The sequence below is a fragment of the Neomonachus schauinslandi genome, chromosome 2, assembly GCF_002201575.2.
Source record: "Neomonachus schauinslandi chromosome 2, ASM220157v2, whole genome shotgun sequence".
NCBI lineage: Eukaryota > Metazoa > Chordata > Mammalia > Carnivora > Phocidae > Neomonachus > Neomonachus schauinslandi.
In genome coordinates, this window is record NC_058404.1 from 84,814,168 (window position 1) to 84,836,571 (window position 22,404).

Consider the following 22,404-nt stretch of genomic DNA (forward strand, 5'->3'; position numbering starts at 1 on the left):
GGCAACCATTATATTTCATTTATCTATATAGCATTGGGGATGGAGCTTTGGCCATGTCTATTTGAAATAAACCCCTGCCCTCTGAGAGCTAACAGTCTGCTCTAGTTAAGAGAAAAATACATGCATGGGTGGAATATTTAAATAATGACATAGACAGTGCTATTTATCAGGTGTCAGGGATATTGTGGATTACAGGAACTCTGCAGAAAAGGGGTGGAGGCATCATGGTGGGCAGCCCTGCCCTCTAACCTATGGCCACACCCTTCCCAGTGGGAAGGAACCTGCAGGAGTCAAGAAGAAAAATCACTCAAGAGTCCCTACCCCACTTACTAGAGACCAAGTTAGCAGGATGCAAACTGCCATTGTGTAGAAGGCTAGAATTGGCCACACCCTTCTTTTTATTTGGGTTTTTACTAGCAAAACCCATTTTCAAACCCAGTGCAAATGTAGGACAATTCCAAATGTAGTAAAGAGGTAAACTTAAACTGTTTGGTTTTGTGGGGGCTAATGAAAAATGAAAAGTACCCAGTGGAGAGTCTAGTGAAGCACTGGTCTACCTCCCTCCTTTCTGTATCATCTTAGGAAGAGGCATTTGATGAAGTTCATTGTAGCTACTAGGTGCTTGTTTTGTTTTGTTTTGTTTTGGCTTTCCAGGAAATAAAGATCAGATGAGCAAAGGAAATGAAGATCAGATTAGTAAAGTAAATGAGAGGGTTTAACAAATGGTTTCGGCAAAGAGCCATTACCCTATTAACTAGTCATCTGCCTCTGAATATTGCTGCACTAGATGCTGGGGCGGGGGGAGGATGGGTGTGGAAAGAACAGTCTGGGCTCTCCTTGTGCCAGTTACTGTCATCACCTCCATCATCATCACCACCCTCATGCACCACACTCAGCGCCCCAGGTTCCTCCCATAGTAGACCCCTTAGGACTTGCTAACAAAGCACAAAGCACCATAAAAACCACCCAGGCAAGAACAGGAGAGCCGAGTTCAAGTCCTAGCTCAGTCACTTACTGGCATTTCGGGAGAGAGTAACTTAGCCTTTCTGAGATTCAGGCAGCCTGCTTTCAAATGAACTCAAATCTTTGACAGAACATTATAAACGAAAGCAAATAATGAATGATGTTGATGATGATGATGATGGCAGAACAATAATGGTTATAATTGTGAAAAAGGGTGTTAGAACGATTCTGGGCCAAATCTACCATTTTCTACCAGGGCTTTTACCCACCCTCACCTTCCATCCTCATTGACCCTTGTCATAATCATGGAATACAGTGATAGATATGGGCAGGTGACCAGCTATTATAATCAATCTTTTTTGGGACCAGCAATTAAAAGTGGTCATTTACACTTCTTCATTTCTTTTATTCTTCTAATGTTTATTTTCTAGAAGCCAAAAGAAATTATAGCACCTCAGAGCTATATAAAACTCAAAAATTAAAATAAGGCCAGGTAAGGCATTAGAGAGTGATTAGGAGCTATTAGCTATAAAACTCCTTAAAATGCCCCTTCCCTGGAGAAGAAAGTGATCATGTATTCTTACTCTGAAAAGGAAAGGAAAAGGAAACTAACATTTATGGAGAATGTGCTAGAAGATACATACAAGGAAAAATTGTTATGATAGAAATTATAAATAATCTAGGGGCACCTGGGTGGCTCAGTCGTTAAGCGTCTGCCTTCGGCTCAGGTTATGATCCCGGGGTCCTGGGATCGAGCCCCGCATCGGGCTCCCTGCTCGGCGGGAAGCCTGCTTCTCCCTCTCCCACTTCCCCTGCTTGTGTTCCCTCTCTCGCTGTATCTGTCTCTCTGTCAAAATAAATAAATAAAATCTTAAAAAAAAAATTAAAAATCTAGGGGCACCTGGGTGGCTCAGTTGTTAAGCGTCTGCCCTCGGCTCAGGTCATGGTCCCGGGGTCCTGGGATCGAGCCCTGCATCGGGCTCCCTGCTCAGCGGGAAGCCCGCTTCTCCCTCTCCCACTCCCCCTGCTTGTGTTCCCTCTCTCGCTGTGTCTCTCTCTGTCAAATAAAGAAAATCTTAAAAAAAAAAATTATAAATAATCTAAATGTTTTCCATTTTAGAAAGACAAAATATAGCATATTTTTAGATGGACTCTTAAACAGCATTTTTTTAAAGGTTTTATTTATTTATTTGACAGAGAGAGAGATCCCAAGTAGGCAGAAATGCAGGCAGAGGGAGAGGGAGAAGCAGGCTTCCCGCAAAGTAAGGAGCCCAATGTGGGACTTGATCCCAGGACCCTGGAATCATGACCTGAGCCAAAGCAGAGGCTTAACCGATTGAGCCACCCAGGCGCCCCTTTAACAGCATTTAAAAAGAATTAAATACAGAATATGATTAAATCTGAAAAACAAGATTAAGAAAAAAGATAAGTTGAAAAATAACATACACAGCAAGCTTTCATTTGTGTAATAAATTTAATGCTTACACAGAATAGCACTTAATTTGTTCATAGATTTATTTCTTACCTGCACAGATGCATGCGCGGGCACGCACACACACACACACACACATTTGTATAAAATGTACTGTAAAGACTCATGTCAGGTTGTATTAGTGGTTGCTTTGCTGGGAGTATAAAACTAGAAATGAGGTACAAAGGGAACAAACATGATTTTGTTATTTCTGCTTTTACTGAAATATAACATGATTTACAAAATGAATATTTATTCACAGCCTGGTATAACTCAGACCCTTCTTTCTGTGCTGGGGGATCTTGTGGTGATGCGGTCTCTGACTTCATGGGGATTACATTGTATTGAACAAGACAGAAGAACATAATGAATAGAATAGAATATTAAGATGGGACTATCAAAAATTAAAATAAGGCCAGGTAAGGCATTAGAGAGTGATTAGGAGCTATTAGGTCATACAGACAAGGACAGCTTCTCTGAGGAGGTGACGCTGGACAGACATCTGAAAATCAGTAAGTATCAGTGCTTGGTGATGGAGACATAGCAGCTTAGGTTACTATATTACTCCTGCACTTTTGTAACTTTTTTTTAGTGTCTGTCCCCATCCCCCTTACCCCCACCAAGAAAATCTGCTTCAAGGTACCATGAGATTTTTAAAGAGGTACCAAACCCAGATAAAGCATTTAGGGATTTCAACCTTTTAACCAATGATTAGTGGTAAGGGATAGTGAATCTAGAAAAATATCCCATAAAGTAATGATTTAATTCTGTATCTGGAAAACACCAAAATGCAAATCATTTTTTTAAATACTCACTTCAAAGTTCAACAAAATCTTCCTGCCTGGTGGGGATTCAAGAAAAATAGCAGTGATTCCCCAGGGCAAAGTGATGGGGGGGGGAGGGGGTTGAAGGTATCAAAACTTTCGTGGGGAGGGATAAGATTTGTATGTTTATCAAAAGGGAGGATGGCTTTCTTCTTTTAAGTTTGAGAATGTGCTTGTAAAGGGGAAATAAACAGTTGGAAAGAGCTGTTTAAGAAGTTAGAACACGGGATGCCTGGCTGGCTCAGTCGGTTAAGCGTCTGCCTTCAGCTCAGGTCATGATCTCAGCGTCCTGGGATCTAGTCCGCATCCGGCTCCCTGCTCGGCGGGGAACCTGCTTCTCCCTCTGCCTGCCGCTCCCCCTGCTTGCGTGTGTTCTCTCTCTCCCTCTCTCTGACAAATAAATAAAAACCTTAAAAAAAATCTTAAAAAAAAAAAAAGTTAGAACACCTGATCTCCACACTGACGTAATACTAAGCATTGTACCATTCAACCAGCATGCAACTATGGGTTCCTTGTCTGCCTCCTCACTTAGAAGTGGGTGAGATAGGTTCATCTGCCTGCAAACAACATGAATAGCAGCTCCAGCTTTATAGTACCACCGTCAAAACCTACATTTTATTAAATAGTTTTTCTGAACCAGAAACTAGGCTAAATGTTTTCTATCCATTATCTTACTGGATTGAATGAGTGAGTGATAAGTAAACTCTAAGGCTCTTCTGGCTTTATCTGCTTGGTTATGAAACAAAGAAGACCCAAGAGAGTAGAAGAGCAGTGGTTTCTCTCCCCAAGGGGCAGAGTGGAGGGCAAATGTCAGACTCGGCTTACTATCCACTCCCCACCCCCCCACCCTGACTTCATTCCCTTTTCCCGTCATGCTCCCTTCCCTGGTTGATCAGCTTGCCTCTCTAATGTTCCCTGATCCAATTCCAGTTGGAGGGTGGAAATTCCACACATAGCAGCACCAAGCAATTCTGAGACACCAGCAGCATGTCCGAGGGTTCAACTCAATTGTGACCCCATCTATGTGGACATAGCATCAGATTCCCCAGGTTAAGGCTTCAGTCCCACAGGACTTCACCCCCCACCACCACCACTTCGGATGCCAGTCACAAGCCCAGGCTGTTTCCTTGTGCTTCTGACTGACCAGCTACAGATTTTTTGTTCCAACAACCTCCTCCTTAGGTTCAATTAATTTGCTAGAACAGGGGCACCTGGGTGGCATAGTTGGTGAAGCCTCCAACTCTTGGTTTCGGCTCAGGTCCTGATCTCAGGGTTGTGAGATGAAGCCCCGCGTCTGGCTCTGCACTCAGTGCAAAGTCCGCTTGAGATTCTCTCTCCCTCTGGCCCTCCTGCTTGTGCGCGTGCGCTCTCTCCCTCTCTCTCTCTCTCTCTCTCTCTCTCTCTCAAATAAACCTTTTTTAAAAATTTGCTAAACAGCTCATAGAACTCAGGGAAACACTTATATTTACCAGTTTATTAAAGGATATGATAGTTTATTAAAGGATATGAATGAACAACCAGAGGAAGAGATACCTATGGCAAGGTCCCAAACAAAGGAGCCTCTATCCTCATGGAGCTTAGTGCCTGGCTCTGAAGCATTCTGGTTCCCCAAGTGTGGAAGCTCTTAGAAAAAAGGGGGCCAAAAAGGTGTCCTCTTGGGTCTTTATGAAGGCTTCATTACATAGTCATGACTAAGTCATTGGCTGATTCAACCCTCCAGCCCCTCTCCTGTCCCTGGAGGTTGGGGTGGGACTGAACGTTCCAACTCTCTAATCACATGGTTGGACCTCCTGCCTTGGATGAGGTTCAGAAGCCACCTTCATTAATAACAAGACACCCATTTCACCTTTATGGCTCTGAAGTGTTTTCAGAAACTGTGGATGAAGATCAGATATATCTGAGAAATAGATTTTGGTCATCTGAATAATCAAAAATATCTTTCTAATAAATCATTATATCACATTACATCATTTGCATCTCCTTTATTTTTACCCTAAACTCATGGCAAGGAATTCCCATTGCATGGCCAAATATTGATTAAAATTCTGGTTTCTGCCCTAAGCACAAGGAACTAGAAATTGCATTCTGTGAGCCAGAGGAATGGGTTAGGTTATGATCTTATAATGTATGATTGGATGACTGCTCTTGCTATTATGTGCTCTAGATAGAATCCATTAGGTTTTCCAGGAAGGCACATCCATCCCAATTACTGTGAATTTGGGTAATTTATTTTTGGGATATCAACTCATGGTCTGGGTCAAAACATCAGGCCTCTTTTCTTTAGCTAAGATGAATCTAACAGTTTTTGAGGGCTTATTTGTGCGACCGCTTAGAGTCCTCCCCTCCTGCCCCGAAACACCAGGTCATAACCTATTCTCACACCAGCTAAAGGTGAATTATGCTGTATTTGTTGGAGGAGGTAGAGGCAACCAGGGGTTTCTCTAAACAAATGACTTGCAGTCTTGAAGTTTTATAAAGCAAGCTTCTCCACGTGCTTTATGGGGCAGATGGTCAGAATGGTCAGAAATGACAACCATAGTAAAAACTTTAAATTGAGGGGCGCCTGGGTGACTCAGTCAGTTAAGCATCTGCCTTCGGCTCAGGTCATGATCCCAGGGTCCTGGGATCGAGCCCCGTGTCGGGCTCCCTGCTCAGCGGTAAGCCTGCTTCTCCCTCGCCCACTCCCCCTACTTGTGTTCCTGCTCTCGCTGTCTCTCTCTCTGTCAAATAAATAAATAAAATCTTAATTAAAAAAAACTTTAAATTGATGGTGGTGGTAGAACAGATTGATATAAAATGATGCCTGCATGCAGAGACCCAAATGTGCTCTTGGCAATGTCAGCTCTCCAGCACTGAACTATTTATTACCTTACAGTTTGCTTATGCTCTTCTTAAGGACTTATATTTCAGCAGAGTCCCTATTTAAAATGCTTCTTCCTTTCAGAAAGGTATGTGTAAGAAACCATGTCCCTACTTCTGCCTTCCCCAATCCATTCCAGAGCGAAGTGAAAGATTTCCGACTTTGCTATGTTCTGCCGCTTGACCTTTAAACTAGACTTTGTGTTTCCCTCAGAGCCCTGTTCTCTAGTTTCTTATGACTCTTGTGTTAGGCTATCTTGTGACAGGGTGACACTTTTACAAGCAGGAGGGATGAGGCTATCACAGGGCAAATGAGCTCTTGATGAAATGTTGATGCATCAGCCTACATCCAATAACACTGAGGAAATAGAACATTACAGAAACAGTAGGGTAGTGACAGGGAAAGAGAAGGGTACCCATTGTCTTCCAGCACATTAATGGGCAAAGAAGGAAGCAGGCAAGAGTCTTAATGGGAAAGGACTAAAGTAGGTTCTGATTAAATTTATTAAATACAATAATAGCAGTGCATCATCTGGCATAGCACATGTCAGACACAGTGACGCAAAACAGTGTGTGTGTGCGCGCGCACGCATGCATATGTGTATCTATACCTAAATGTACCAAATCTCATTACAGTCTACAAAAAAATTATTATTATTATGAGAGAGAAACTGAGACTTTATTTTTCAGCAGTTTATCTAAGCAAGTATTTCTTATGCACAACGTAATAAAACCCATGGATGTTAAAAAAAAAGTTCATGACATGTTAGCCTGGCATTCAAATTCCTGTTCATTTTCGTACAGCCTATCCTTCCAACCTCATCACTGTAATCAGTGAGACCAGTCAGGAAAATGGAAATCACTCTTGGTATTTAAAAAGAGGGGAATTTAATATAAGAAATTGATCACAAAAAATCTTGAGTAAAAATGAACGCCAAGCTTTACCTTGCACCATACATAAAATTAACATAAAATGGGGCACCTGGGTGGCTCAGTCGTTGGGCATCTGCCTTTGGCTCAGGTCATGATCCCAGGGTCCCGGGATCGAGCCCCGCATCGGGCTCCCTGCTCGGCGGGAAGCCTGCTTCTTCCTCTCCCACTCCCCCTACTTGTGTTCCCCCTCTCGCTGTCTATCTCTCTGTCAAAATATAAATAAAATCTTTTAAAAAATTAACTTAAAATGGATCGTAGATCCCAACATGTGATTCACCACATTCATAGCACAAAGGATAAAAATAACAGGATCATCTTGATGCAGAAAAAGCATCTGATAGAATTCTACACACTTTTGTGATAAAAACACTCAACAAACGAGAAATAGAAGGAAATTACCTCAGTGTATTAAAAGTCACATATGAAAAGCCCACAGCAAATGTCATACTCAGCAGTGAAAAACTAAAAGCTTTCTCTCTAAGATCAGGAACAAGGCAAGGATGCTTACTCTCGCCGCTTCTATTTGACAAAGTACTAGAAGTCCTAGTCAGAGCAGTTAAGCAAGAAAAAAACAGAAAGCGTCACACTAGAAGGAAAAAAGTCAGATATCTATGTTTGAAGATGACATGATCTAGTATGTAGAAAATCCCAAAGATTCAATAAAAAAAAATCCCTGTTAGCACTAATAAATGAATTCAGCAAAGTTGCAGAATACAAAATCAACACACAAAAACAATTGCTTTTCTATAACACTTACAATGAATAACCTGAAAAGGAAATTAAGAAAATAATCTAATTTACAGTAACACCAAAAAGAGTAAAATATTCAGAAATAAATGTAACTAAGGAGATGAAAGGCTTGTATACTAAAAACTATAAAACATTGCCTAAAGGGGGCACCTGGTGGCCCAGTCAGTTAAGCATCTGACTCTTGATTCCAGCTCAGGTCACGACCTCAGGGTTGTAAGATCGAGCCCTGTGTCAGGCTCTGCGCTCTGCATGGAGCCTGCTTAAAATTCTCTCCCTCTGCCCACGCCCTTACTCCCTTTCTAAAACAAACAAACAAAAATACTTCCAAAAGAGATTTAAAAGTCACAAATAAATGGGAAAATATCCCATAGTCATGATTAGGAGACTTTTAATATGATAAAATGTTCCTACTACCCAAAGTGATCTGCAGGTCTAATGCAATCCCTATCAAGATCTCAATGGCGTTTTTAAAAAAGATTTATTTATTTTTAGAAAGAGGAGAGAAGGGGCGCCTGGGTGGCTCAGTCAGTTAAGTGTCCGTCTTTGGCTCCAGTCACAATCTCAAGGTCCTGGGATGCAGCCCCACATCAGGCTCCCTGCTCAGCGGGATGTCTGTTTCTCCTTTTTCCTCTGCCCCTCTCCCCTGCTTATGCTCTCTCTCTCAAATAAATAAATAAAATCTTAAAGAAGAAAAGAAGAGAGAGAGATTGGGGAGGACTAGAGGAAGAGGGTTCTGGGGATCTGTTGCACAACAATGTGCATATAGTTGACAGTATGGCACTGTATATTTGAAAATTGTTTTGAGAGTGAATTTAATGTGTCTTTTGACGCACACACACACAGTTTGGCCGTTTTTTATATAGTTTACATATACCTACCATATGGACCCAGCAGCGCACGTCTAGGTATTTACTGAAGAGAAATGAAAATTTATGCCCTCTTTCACTCATATGTAGAATACAAGAAACAGCGCAGAGAATCATAGGGGAAGGGAGGGAAAACTGAATGGGAAGTCATCAGAGAGGGAGACAAACCATGAGAGACTCCTAACTAAAGGAAACAAACAGGGTGGATGATGGGGGGATGGGGTAACCGGTTGATGGGCATTAAGGAGGGCATGTGATATGATGAGCACTGGGTGTTATAAATTGTTAAACACTACATCTGAAACTAATGATGTACTATATGTTGGCTAATTGAGTTTAAATAAAATACTTTTTTAAAAATGTATGCCCTCAAAAAGACTTGCACACCAATGTTCATAGCAGCTTGATTCACAATAGCCAAACACTGGAAATAACTCAGTGTTGGTCAGCTTGTGAATAGATCAGCAAACTGGGATACATCCATCCAATGGAATACCTTCCAGCAATAAAAAGAAATGATCTATTGATACCTGCAACATCATGGACAGATCTCAAAATGAGTGTACTGAGTGAAAGAAACCGGACACCAGAGAGTGCATGCTATAAAATGACATTATAGAAAAGGCACCTTAAACTAGAGCCATGATTCTTTGCCGGGAGCAGTTTTGCCTCTCAAGTGACATTTGGCAATGTCTGGAGATGTTTCTGGTTGTCAAGCTGCGGAGAGGGTGGTACTACTATAGCATTCAGTGGGTGGAGATCGAGGTGCTGCTCAACATCCTACAATTCACAGGACAAGCCACCCACACACACAACGAGGAATTACCCACCCCTAAATGTCAATTATACCAATGTTGAAAAAATCTGATACGGGCGCCTGGGTGGCTCAGTCGTTAGGCGTCTGCCTTCTGCTCAGGTCACGATCCCGGGGTCCTAGGATTGAGCCCTGCATCGGGCTCCCTGCTCAGCGGGAAGCCTGCTTCTCCCTCTCCCACTCCCCCTGCTTGTGTTCCCTCTCTCGCTGTGTCTCTCTCTCTGTCAAATAAATAAAAAAAAAATTTCAAAAAAAAAAAAAAAAAAAGAGGGCGCCTGGGTGGCTCAGTTGGTTAAGTGACTGCCTTCGGCTCAGGTCGTGATCCCAGGGTCCTGGGATCGAGCCCCACATCGGGCTCCCGGCTCAGCAAGGAGCCTGCTTCTCCTTCTCCCACTCCCCCTGCTTGTGCTCCCTCTCTCACTGTGTCTGTCTCTGTCAAATAAATAAATAAAATCTTTTTTAAAAATCTGATAAAAAGTTACTTTAAAAAAAAAACAAACATCTGATGTCACCTGGAGCCAGTAACAGAAGGAAGGATTGACTATAAAGGGGCATGGGAAAACTTTGGGAGGAAATAGAAGTGTTCACTATTTTAAAACACCCTCAGGATCATAATGGTGGCTGCACAGATATATACATCCATCAAAGCTCATCTTATACACTATCTTTTTTTTTTTAAAGATTTTATTTATTTATTTGAGAGAGAGAATGAGAGAGAGCACATGAGAAGGGGGAGGGTCAGAGGGAGAAGCAGACTCCCTGCTGAGCAGGGAGCCCCATGCGGGACTCGATCCAGGGACTCCAGGATCATGACCTGAGCCGAAGGCAGTCGCTTCACCAACTGAGCCACCCAGGCGCCCTACTCTATCTTTTTTTAATTTCAGATAGGCTCAACGTATAACATGGGGCTCAGGGGCGCCTGGGTGGCTCAGTCGTTAGGCGTCTGCCTTCGGCTCAGCTCATGATCCCAGGGTCCTGGGATCGAGCCCCGCATCGGGCTCCCTGCTCTGCGGGAAGCCTGCTTCTCCCTCTCCCACTCCCCCTGCTTGTGTTCCCTCTCTCGCTGTGTCTCTCTGTCAAATAAATAAATAAATAAAATCTTTAAAAAAAAAAAATAACATGGGGCTCAAACTCATGACCCTGAGATCCAGAGTGACACACTCTACTGACTGAGCCAGCCAGGTGCCCCAAATTATACACTTGAAACAGATGCAATTTATTGTAGGTGAATTATGCTTCAATAAAGTTGATTTACAAAAAATATAAATAAAAGTTTATCCAGTGGTGTTACCGAGAGCTCCTGAGTGTGCATCCACTATTCTGATGTTGTCAGAGCTGTCTTGCTTCTGCTGGGGAAGCCACCAGCATTGAGGCTAACTAGGAACTCACATCCCTCCCCATTCTGATTCTGTTGAAACCGCTCCCAACAGTTCTGGAACCCACAACCCGAACCAGAAGTGTGGTAGCTTCCCTCCTCCTCCTGCCTTCCAATCTCCTTGGCAGAACCTCACATAAGCCAGCTGGCAAAGGAGTCTGGGAAATGCAGTGCCCAGCCTTCTAGCTCCCCATGAACCAGGAGAGGGCAGGAGGGGCGCAGAGTACCTACAAGCTACTTCTGGCACATAGCTCATCATTGTCCATATCCGAAGCTACAGTCCAATCCACATGCCTTGACATGATGACACCTAGTCATGCTGGTTCCCCTGAAAGGAATACCATTTTCCCTCCTCCCCATACTTCCCAATACCAGTTAGATCTCACCACTGGTTTACCTGTGACCTACTTCATGAACCCCTTTGGTTACCCAGTTGGAGGCAAAATTCTCCCCACCCCTCTGTTTCTTGAGCATTTTATTTGTACCACCCACCTTTAGCATATATCACCTTGGATTAAACTTCTGTAGGTAGTCTGATCTCTTTTACTAGATCAAATTCAACTTAAAGGTAGAGTCTGTTTTAGTTCATCTTTATTTCCTCCACAGCTCATCTCCAGTATGGGTGCCTACCTAATGAAGTGTTCAGTATATACCCATTGAATAAAAGAGTGATTAAATAAATTAATGAATGAATAAATGAAGTCTATAGATAATTTTATACAACTGTAAAAATGGGTAAGTCTGTATATTTGCCTCTCTCTCTAAATCTATCTAGCAGCTTGCCCTATTTTTTACTTTTTTTCATTCCAATTCACATTTATCGAGAGCCTTCCATATATCAGATACTGCGCTTAATGCTTAAGGTTTTCTGTAGGTAATACTAGTTGGGAATTGTAAAATAGCTATTAATAATGTTAATAAATGTTCACTAGGTTTTGCATCCCTTCCTGCACAAACTAATATAAAACTATCGCAAAAGTCACATTGTCCCTTCTTTTGGCACTTAGTGAGGAATTACTCAATGAATGAATTGTTAATGAAATCCGTAAGGAGTTTGAGCAACTGGACGAAATCATTTCGCTCCTGGGTGAAGTGTCACAAGGAAAGAAAACCAGTGATGATGAGATAAAAGCAAAGTGAAATCATAATGATGTGATCTTACTTCGTATTTATATACGAAGCTTATGCTTCCTGGGAATTCTCCCTCACCAAGTCCACATAAAAATAATGCTTTAGGGACGCCTGGGTGGCTCAGTCGTTAAGCGTCTGCCTTCGGCTCAGGTCATGATCCCGGGGTCCTAGGATCAAGCCCCGCATCGGGCTCCCTGCTCCGCGGGAAGCCTGCTTCTCCCTCTCCCACTCCCCCTGCTTGTGTTCCCTCTCTCGGTGTCTCTCTCTGTCTCTGTCAAATAAATAAATAAAATCTTTAAAAAGAAAATAATGCTTTAAACCTTCCCATCTGAGAGGGAAGAAAGGACTTTTCTGATTTGATCTCAACATGCATATATTTATATCATTATGGAGCAAGATCTTAAAAAGGCAAAAGCGCTGATTGTATCTGAACAATTTCGAAGTCACTTAGCCAGATGGATAAACTTATATTGTAGCCCTGGGATGCTTAGTTCCCAAAGGTGGCCAAGTGTTGTCTGTAAGAACAGCTTAGCCGTCACATAAAAATCCGGCAGCTCTGCCATTCCAGAATGGCATAGTTGTCAATATCATGGGCTCGGGAGAGGATTCCATTTCTGCCCCCTTTCTGTGCACTTGATTTTGGACAAGTTGGCTTCACCTGTAAAATGTGTAGCAGTCGTTGGGTACCTACTTCAGAATGTCACTGTGAGGCATGTAGGCAGGAGACAATACATTGGAGCTGTCGTTATTAATATTATTGCCCAGCCTCTGAGGAAAGTGGCCCTCAGGCCTGCCATTCTCACAACAGAAGCCCCTCCTGAGAGGGAAAATTTAAACCAAATCAGAAGTTTATCTCCTCAGAAATTCTTGTTAGGCAAAAGAGATAAGGCAAGGAATCCCTGCGAAAGGAACGTGTTTCCTTATTGAAAACACTGCATTTGAAGTCGGATTAACTTACCCACTAAGATTATGACAGGGAGTACATAGGCAGTGCCCCAGCCTCAAGAAAGCTCACTTCTGGGAAGAGATGAGAAGATAATGTTGTAAGCCAGCCAGTCTGGTTGAGCCCCCCTCCTGTGGTGCCCTTGCATCATACAGGGGTGATTGGAAATGATGTCTCATTTTCAAGAAGATAAACATTGGTAGCAGTGGATGGAAGGGTGCCATTTTTCTTTGAAACCTTATTTTTCAAGTACATGGGAAAAAATAAGCTTTTATGTGATGCAGAGCAGCTCCCAGCATGTAACACCAGACCTCCTGGAGAATCAGGACACCTGGGGGATTATATTCATCACCATCTTACTTTCTCTGAGCACAGAGAACACTTACTCTGAGGGCAGTGTTTGTTAATTCTTAACAGAGGAGGACTTACTCCAGCCTGCTGCTGCTCTGTGCCTTCTTTCGGAAGACAGGCAGCAAATATCAAAGCTCATTCTGGGAGGGATAATTTTCTGCTTTAGCTTTTTTTATTTTAAAGATTTTTTATTTATTTATTTATTCATGAGAGACAGAGAGAGAGAGAGGCAGAGGGAGAAGCAGGCTCCCAAGGAGCAGGGAGCCCGATGCGGAACTCGATCCCAGGACCCTGGGATCATGACCTGAGCCGAAGGCAGACGCTTAACCATCTGGGCCACCCAGGCGCCCTCTGCTTTAACTTTGAATAACCACCATAAAGAATCAAGTAGGAAAGCAGTGACTTCATATGAAAAGTGTCATGTCAAATTAATAAAACAGATAGTCAGTGAAATGTAAAACAAAAAATACATTAAAAAGAAAGGCAAGCCACTCTTATTGCATACAGCAGTGTGTCCTCCAAGTCACCCAGGGTGCGAAATCTCTTCAGTGAATGGTTCTTAGCCTTTTTGTGGTTCTGCAAGAATCTAGTGAAAGCAATCCTCTTACCAGAAAAATGTATATATCCATATAAGCATATAAGCACGTATAGAATTTTAGGTACCTGGATGCCCCTGCAAGTCCACTAATCCTCAGGTTAAGAATCTCACCTCAGAAGTATAGATATGGTCAAGTTCATGGACCCTGGAGTCCGATCTAGGTTCAAATTCTACTTCCAAGTCTTACTTGGAGTGTAAGCTCAGGAGGTTTTTAACCTTTCTGAGCTTTAGTTTTATCACCTGAAACTAGAAATAATACTATATCATAGGTTGATTTTGAATATTAAATTAGACAATCTGTTTAAATACTTAGTGTAATCCCAGGTATGTACCAAGTACTCAATAAGCATTAAGATTGTTATTAGCGGGCGCCTGGGTGGCTCGGATGGTTAAGCGTCTGCCTTCGGCTCAGGTCATGATCTCAGGGTCCTGGGATCGAGTCCCGCATCGGGTTCCCTGCTCCTTGGGAGCCTGCTTCTCGCTCTGCCTCTCTCTCTCTCTCTCATGAATAAATAAATAAAATCTTTAAAAAAAAAAAAAAAGATTGTTATTAGCTAATAAAATAACAAAACTTGCCCTACATGGCCAGAGAGGAACTTCAGTTCAATTTCAGTGCTACAGACATCTGCCAAGTGCCTATTTCTGAAGGAGCATGGTGGGATTCTGAAATGGGAATGTTGACAAGGGCCAGGGAAGTGCCAGGGATGGGCCAGGTATGCCCAACACTGGATGAGGCAGATCTCAGGGTCTTCTATTCTCAGGAGGGAACTTGGTCATCTGGGCACACTTTATACCACAGCAGAACTACAGCTGCAATGCCCATTTCACAAAGGGAAACTGTGAGTCTTTGGTACTTTCTTATATATTAAGAAAGAGATAAACCAAAGATATTAATAATTTATGAATTAAATGGAATAAATCCCAACACTAAGAATTTTTTGGTTAACCACGCTGAGGCTACTGCTGGATTTTACTTACAATTAAGTATGGAAATGTATGAAAGCAGTAGGTAATGGGTCAAGAAAATAGGTTACAAAGCTCCATTTAAAATGGAGTATTTTCTGCCCACCATCTCATCAGATGCCCATTAATGCTGTGATAAAGACACTCAAGACTGTGAATTAGATGACAGAGTTAGCCTTAAAACCCACCCAACCAAATCAGTAATACTCACAGTACTTCATTTCCTTGGGTATGGATTGTTAATTGTGAGTCAGTGCCTATAAAGAAGGTAAAACCGAGTATGTTTAAAAGAAAAGAAGGAAATGAATCAATGGCACAGTATTCTCTGGCCATTTTCAGGCTCTTTTGGGGCTTGCCCTCCTCTGGTATTCTTCTGCCCTCCCCCTAAATATGAGGTTTCAATTGATATTATCTACGTCGGCCAAGTACCACGAACCAGGGCAGCAGACTGTTGGACAGCTGTGGGGACCCAGAGCCTCTTTGCCTTGAGCTACTCAGGGCAGCCCTTACTCTGTTCCCCTCAATGATTTCATCCTGGGAATTGGGCATATATTGCCAGATACTTCTTTTTCCAAGACAAATTTCAAATCTAAATGTGTATGTAAAATATCCTGACATTTAAATATTGGTAACTAATTCATACTTTAAAAGATAACATGGTGCAGGCCAGACAAATCATGTTGGCGGCATGAGTTTGAGTCTTTGGCAGTAGGTTTCGGTGTTCTGCGGAGCTCTGCCCCTGGTGTTTTCTCTATAATCTTTTGCTGAAAACACCTCATCTACTCTCCTGGTTTCAAACTGCTGAAGCCTCTCACTTCATGTATTGTCCTCCAGACTCCAGTATCTAGCTGCCGACCCCACATCTCCCTTTGCACGTCTCAGGGGCGTCTCAAACATGGCGCACGCACAACTGAACTTTTTTTTTTTTTTAAGATTTTTTTATTTATTTGACAGAGAGAGAGATAGCGAGAGCAGGAACACAAGCAGCGGGAGTGGGAGAGGGAGAAGCAGGCTCCCCGCTGAGCAGGGAGCCTGACACGGGGCTCGATCCCAGGACCCCCGGATCATGACCTGAGCCGAAGGCAGCCGCTTAACGACTGAGCCACCCAGGTGCCCACAACTGAACTCTTGATCTCTCCCCACCAGTTCATCTTCCAGTTCCTCCTGCCCAGTAAATGGTACCTGTATTGCTCAAGAAATGTGGGGGTCATCCTCTACTTTCTCCTCTCTTGCTGCCCTTGCCCAGCCCATCACCTTTCTGTATATCCTCCTTCTAAAATATTTCTTCAGTGTGTTTCCTTAGCTCCATCCCTGCTGCCGTACTGAGCCATCATCACATTTCATCTTTTTGGCTGCAGTGGTTCCCCCCAGATTCCCTCCACCCTTTGTCCTACTGATCTGTTCTTCACTTAACAGCAAGAGTGAACTTTTAAAATATTAAGTGGATCCTATCACTCTCTGTTTCCGTTCTCTCCATGTCTTTACAATGCATGAAAACCAGGAGAAGAAAGTATGTCAAGTAGGTATAATAGTACTGCATCCAGTGGACTGCGAGTATTTTTTTTTCCATCTGTAAAACAGGAGTCAAGACACCTACATCAAAGGGTTGTTGTGAGGATTCAGTAAAGGCCAGTGTTATTTCTGCATTCCTTTTATATCAGCTTTTGCAGGGAAGGAGGTATCATTCAGTGAACATTTATATTGTTAATAGCTACTTCACACTCCCCAATTAGTACCACCTACAGAGAACCTTCTAAATGTTTTAGTGAGAGTGGGTTTCATTTGTATTATTGTGGCCTCAAAGTAAAACATCTGCCTTAATTAAAAGATAAAGCCCTGCTTTTAAAAATTATGGAGCAAACTAAGTTCAATTAAAAACACAGGACAGAGTAAAAAAATAACTTCTAATGTCTTCAGATCATTTTTTTTTAAGTTTTGAAATGGAAAATGATTAGATGCTATGCTTGATGCAATGCTACATCGTAAAAACTGAACCACTTTTTGGCAAGTATCTGATTTCATTGATTCGAATTCATCTTTGCCTGGAGCTGTGCGGGACGGTCAGTTTCCAAACTAGCATCATGAATTCAGCAGTCATAGTTCCATCAGTCCCTATGGCCTTTCTTTCTTTCGATTCACAAGGTCCAACTTAGAAAACACCACAGTGAGAATGAGTCCATAGAATCTGCTGAGGCCGGTGGCTTGAAAAGCCAGGAGTGAAGGTGAGAACCTGCCAGTGCAGGTACATGGAGCTGTCTTTATAGAACTCTGACTAATCAGCCCTTCATGTGGGCCGCCTTTAGTTTTTCTTCTAACTAGATATTTATGAAAGGCATAGAACCACTCCATGATGAGCTCCTTGGTTGACTGACAGTATAATTGTGAGCTGAAACTTTTGGCTGCTCATGAGCTGAATTAGTTCATGGACCATTGTGGAAAAAAAAATAGAGATTATATCTCTATAATATAACCCTCATTTTTTATCTCCAGGAATAAGAATAATTCAGCTTTCACTACACTTCAAATAGTGAATTCTCCCATTTAGTATATACTTGTATTAAATATACAACAAACAGACCCTTTTGTATTAAGAAAAGACTGTTTTCAAGAAAAAACAATAATTTGGAGGGTTGTGCAAAAAGAAAAGGCTTATAACTTTGTTCCTCAGTGGGAATTCTAGTAAATATTCATTGCGAAAGCAGCGTGTAGCAGACACCGTGCTAGGGTGACATCAACATATGCAGGTACAAACTAACAACTGGAAAGGACTCTGAGATACCCAGTCCAGACTCATTTTATAGACAACGAAACTTTAGCCCTAGAGGACAGAGTGACTTAGACAAAGTAACATGTGTAGTTATATAGCTGAGACTAGAATACAGTCTCATGAAGTGAAATGGGTTCCCAGTTCTCGTGCATATAATTTTAATTATATCTATTTCTCCTTGTAAAAGTGATGCTTTAGGAGAGTGCTGAGGGAAACGAGTAGACTGAACATATGAAACTACTTCCAGCTTCTCCTAAAACCCCACATAAACTATAGCAAAGGGATTTTGTAAGGTGTAGACCAACATGGCCAGGAAAAAGGTAAAAAGACAATAACAAGATCTGGGCAACTGGAAAAAAATGGATAAAGGGCCAGGGACTTCGTGGATCTGAGAAACAGAGCGAGCTCCTGTGTCCAGCTGTGCAGGTTGTGCACTGTCCCAATCTAGTGGACACTGCTTACCCCGACTCCAAAGTGAAGGCTTTCTCTGGAGTGGTGCTGAGCATAGCCTGCACAGCAGCAAGCCAGGGCCCTGCGGAGAAAACAAATGCAAAGCAGCCATGAGGGAAGGGAGAACCATCCCAGTTTGCAAAAAGAATTCCCCAGAAGTCAGAGATTGAAAGTGCCAGACGGCTCTGGAGCAGAAGAAGTGCGCGCGCACAATTAAAATAAATAAATTAAAAATGGGCTACAGGTACGGACACAGACGTAGTGCAGGCGTAGTTATAAATATAGGTCTAGACACACGTACTCGCCAGCCGAGTATGTACTTTGTTGAGAGGTGTGGGGCAGGGATCCAATTTTGCCTTTTTTTCCCTAAATGACTAGTTTTATTTTTTGTGGAGCGCCCCCGTTTTCAAATACTAAATACCTCTATCTGCCAAGAGCTGCTTCCAGAGTCTTATTCTAGCCATTGACCTGTTTCTGTGAACCTCATGCATTTATGGGCCTAGGAAACCTAGTAGAGCTCAGTCTTTAGGTTGGATATAGCCCTGTGAAACAGCCCATTTCTCTCAAGCTGATTCTTTTTTTTTTTTAAGATTTTATTTATTTGTTTGACAGAGAGAGAGAGACAGCTAGAGAGGGAACACAAGCAGGGGGAGCGGGAGAAGCAGGCTCCCGGCTGAGCAGGGAGCCCGATGTGGGGCTCGATCCCAGGACCCCGAGATCATGACCTGAGCCGAAGGCAGACGCTTAACGACTGAGCCACCCAGGCGCCCCTCAAGCTGATTCTTAAGGCCATAACTCTGTGTTAGTTCTGTTTGTTTCCTTTTAAGCATCTTAAGAATTCACTGTCTTGGGCTCCCTGCTCAGCAGGGAGTCTGCTTCTCCCTCTGACCCTCCCCCCTCTCATGTGCTCTCTCTCATTCTCTCTCTCTCAAATAAATAAATAAATAATCTTTAAAAAAAAGAATTCACTGTCTTTTCACATAAAAAAATGCTCAACATCACTCAGCATCAGGGAAATACAAATCCAAACCACGAGATACCACCGCACACCGGTCAGAATGGCTAAAATTAACAACTCAGGAAACAACAGATGTTAGCAAGGATGTGAAGAAGGGACAACCTTCTTACACTGTTGGTGGAAATGCAAGCTGGTGCAGCCACTCTGGAAGACAGTATGGAGGTTGCTCAAAAAGTTAAAAATACGGGCACCTGGGTGGCTCAGTCATTGAGCGTCTGCCTTTGGCTCAGGTCATGATCCCGGGGTCCTGGGATCAAGCCCCGCTTCGGGCTCCCTGCTTAGCAGGAAGCCTGCTTCTCCCTCTCCCACTCCCCCTGCTTGTGTTCCCTCTCTCGCTGTGTCTCTCTCTGTCAAATAAATAAATAAAATCTTTAAAAAAAAAAAAAGTTAAAAATAGAGCTACCCTATGACCCAGCAATTGCACTACTGGGTATTTATCCAAAGGATACAACATAGTGATTCGAAGGGGCACCTGCACCCCAATGTTTATAGCAGCAGTGTCCACAATAGCCAAACTGTGGAAGGAGCCCAGATGTCCATTGACAGGTGAATGGATAAAGAAGATGTGGTGTATATATATAATGGAATACTACTCAGCCATCAAAAAGAATGAAATCTTGCCATTTGCAATGATGTGGATGGAACTAGAGGGTATTAGGCTAAGCAAAATAAGTCAGTCAGTGAAAGACAATTATATGATTTCACTCAAATGTCGAATTTAAGAAACAAAACAGATGAACATAGCAGACAGGAAGGGGAAAAAAGATGAAAACAGGGAGATAAACCATAAGAGACTCTTAACTGTAGGAAACAAACAGGGTTGCTGGAGGGGAGGTGGGTGGAGGGATGAGGTAACTGGGTGATGGGCATGAAGGAGGGCACTTGATGTAATGAGCACTGGGTGTTATATGTAATTGATGAATCACTAAATTATCTCTGAAACTAATAATACACTATATGTTAAGTAAACTGAATTTAAACTTAAAAAAAGAATTTACATCTTTCATAAAACTCATATATTCTCTTTAACTCTTTAACTGTACCTCAATAGGAAATAAATTATATCAGTGATTATCAGAGCAAAAGTATTATAACCACCAGCTTCTTCAGTACTTCGACATTTTGCCGGTCTTCTAATTACGTGTTTCTTCAACAGGATAATGGGACATGCAAGGTCTTTTGGTTTTAAAGCTGCCTTTTATGCAGCTGAGCACCTCAGTCTCCCTTCAGAGTCCCTGGCTTGACCTTGCATTCCAGTCATATTTAAATATGATCTAATGTCCATCTGTACAAGGCTCCCTATCATGCTCAGACATAACTATCCATACATGCTATTGCTAGTGCTTAAGAGATGCTTCCTTCTTAATCATCTGGCTAGAATGCGAGTTCTCCTTGAGGACTCAGTGTAGACGTTACACCCGATGGGAAGCCTTCTGACTCAGTAGTCGGTCACATAGCCCTCTTACCTGCTCCTATAACACCAGCTGCATCTTCCAGCAATCATGCATATCCCACTGTGTTGTGATTGCCTGTCTCATGGTGTGCCTGCCTACTAGACAGTAAGCTCCTTGAAGACAGGAATTGTCTTGCTCTTACCTAGGTCCCTCACATCTAGCCCAGTCCTTTGTACATAGTGGGGACTCACTATGTCTTGAGTGAATGAATGATATTTGTTCATTGCAGAACGTTTGGAAGTAAAACTGAAAAAAATTTTTTTTAAAGAAAATGAATGTAAATCCCAAAACTTGAGACAACTCCGACTAGCATTTTTGGCTTCCTTGCTTCTAGTTAACTTTCTCTTGCTTCTTGTTAATTTTCTCTCCAAGCCTCACTGCATATAAAGCTTTGAACACTTCAGTTTTCACTGAGAAGAATACTGTGAGCATTTTCTTATGTAACTAGAGGTTCTTTGGAAATGTTACTTGAGTTGTTACAGCAAGAAGATTGTGTTCTAGAAGTAACACACTTTCCTCAGGTATTCTATATTGTTGGACTTTGTTACTTGAGGTGTTTTGCTGCTATAAATAATGCTTCAGTGAATATTTTTGCATGGCTATTTCTCTATGATAAAGTCTGGAAATGAAATTACTGAGTGAAAATGGCACAGTTCTACATGCAGTAATATCAAAGTACCTGCCTCAGTGTAATGCTGTGTTTCTTCAAGAGAGAAGTTTCATTAAAAAAAAAAAAAAAAGGTAGCTCATTTTTACCTTATAGTTTATTGGTCATTTATATTGTATTGCTCTCTAATAGCAACCTGTGCCCACTTTTCTGGTTAGTTTTTCATACTGATTTCAAAGCTATATGTTGAAAATGCAGCCCTTTGTGAAATGTTCACAAATATTTCAAGTTTGATATATGCCTTTTAATCTTATTTTTCATGTTTTTAATATTTTTTGAATTTTATGCACATTTATCAGTCTGTTCTGTGAATTGCTCAACTGCTTTTCCACATAGAGTTTCTTGCCCTACTTTGATATATTAGATATTGTCCTACTTAGATATATACTTATAAGATATATCTTCTTCTAGCTATATTAGTTTCTTCTTCACATTTAACTTTTTGACCTATTTAGAATTTATTTTGGGCTATCGTGTGAGATAAGGCTCTACCTAGTTTTTGTTTTTGTTTTTGTTTTACAAAATAGCCAATTTTTCTAATACCTTCTCTCGGCCATCAAAGAAATGTTCCTAAAGACAATTGTATTAAAATAACCAGCCTCCAAAAACATAGTTCAGTGTTCACCATGAACTTTGCTTTCTCCTCCCAGGCGAGCAGGAACCAGCTGTAAGCAGTGATTCTGACATCTCGCTGATTATGGCCATGGACGTTGGACTGTCTGATGTAGACCTTTCCACTGACCAAGACTGTGAAGAGGTCAAGTCTTGAAACGGTGACTATAGAACAAAGGGATGTAGGACCCCAGGGGAAGGAAGGGAGGAGAACCTCAAGAATTGGACCGGCTACACACACCTCCAGAACCACTTGGTAACTCCACGGCGCTCGGCTCAAGAATGGTAATGAAAGCAATATCCAAAGTCATGTTAATCAGGAAGCCGTCTCTCCATCTGTACAACAGTCCATGGCCTTGGCAGCTGAGAAGTCGAAAGCTGATTTTCCCTCCCATGTCCTTATAGACACCCGCACTTCAGAAGCTCCTAAAACAGACAGGACACATTCAGGGCTTCTTAGTTTTATTTCCTTTTCTTCCAGGTCTTGTTTTGTTGTTTGGGGAATGTGGTTTGATTTCTTTAGCAGTTTCTTTTTAAACATTGTGTGCAGTTTACATGATGTCCACCCCTTTGGTTGACTCCAGCTTTTGTAGAG

At 42.1% G+C, this 22,404-nt stretch overlaps 1 protein-coding gene across 1 annotated transcript in view; it reads left to right on the forward strand.

Annotated features, from left to right (window-relative positions):
• Positions 1-21,966, forward strand: part of RNF150 (ring finger protein 150) — a 266,121-nt gene extending 244,155 nt beyond the window's left edge. Inside the window, exon 7 of the mRNA XM_021679330.1 lies at positions 21,848-21,966. Coding sequence (XP_021535005.1) covers positions 21,848-21,966 — 119 coding nt within the window. The remainder of the gene's footprint in view (positions 1-21,847) is intronic.
• Positions 21,967-22,404: the final 438 nt, after the last annotated feature.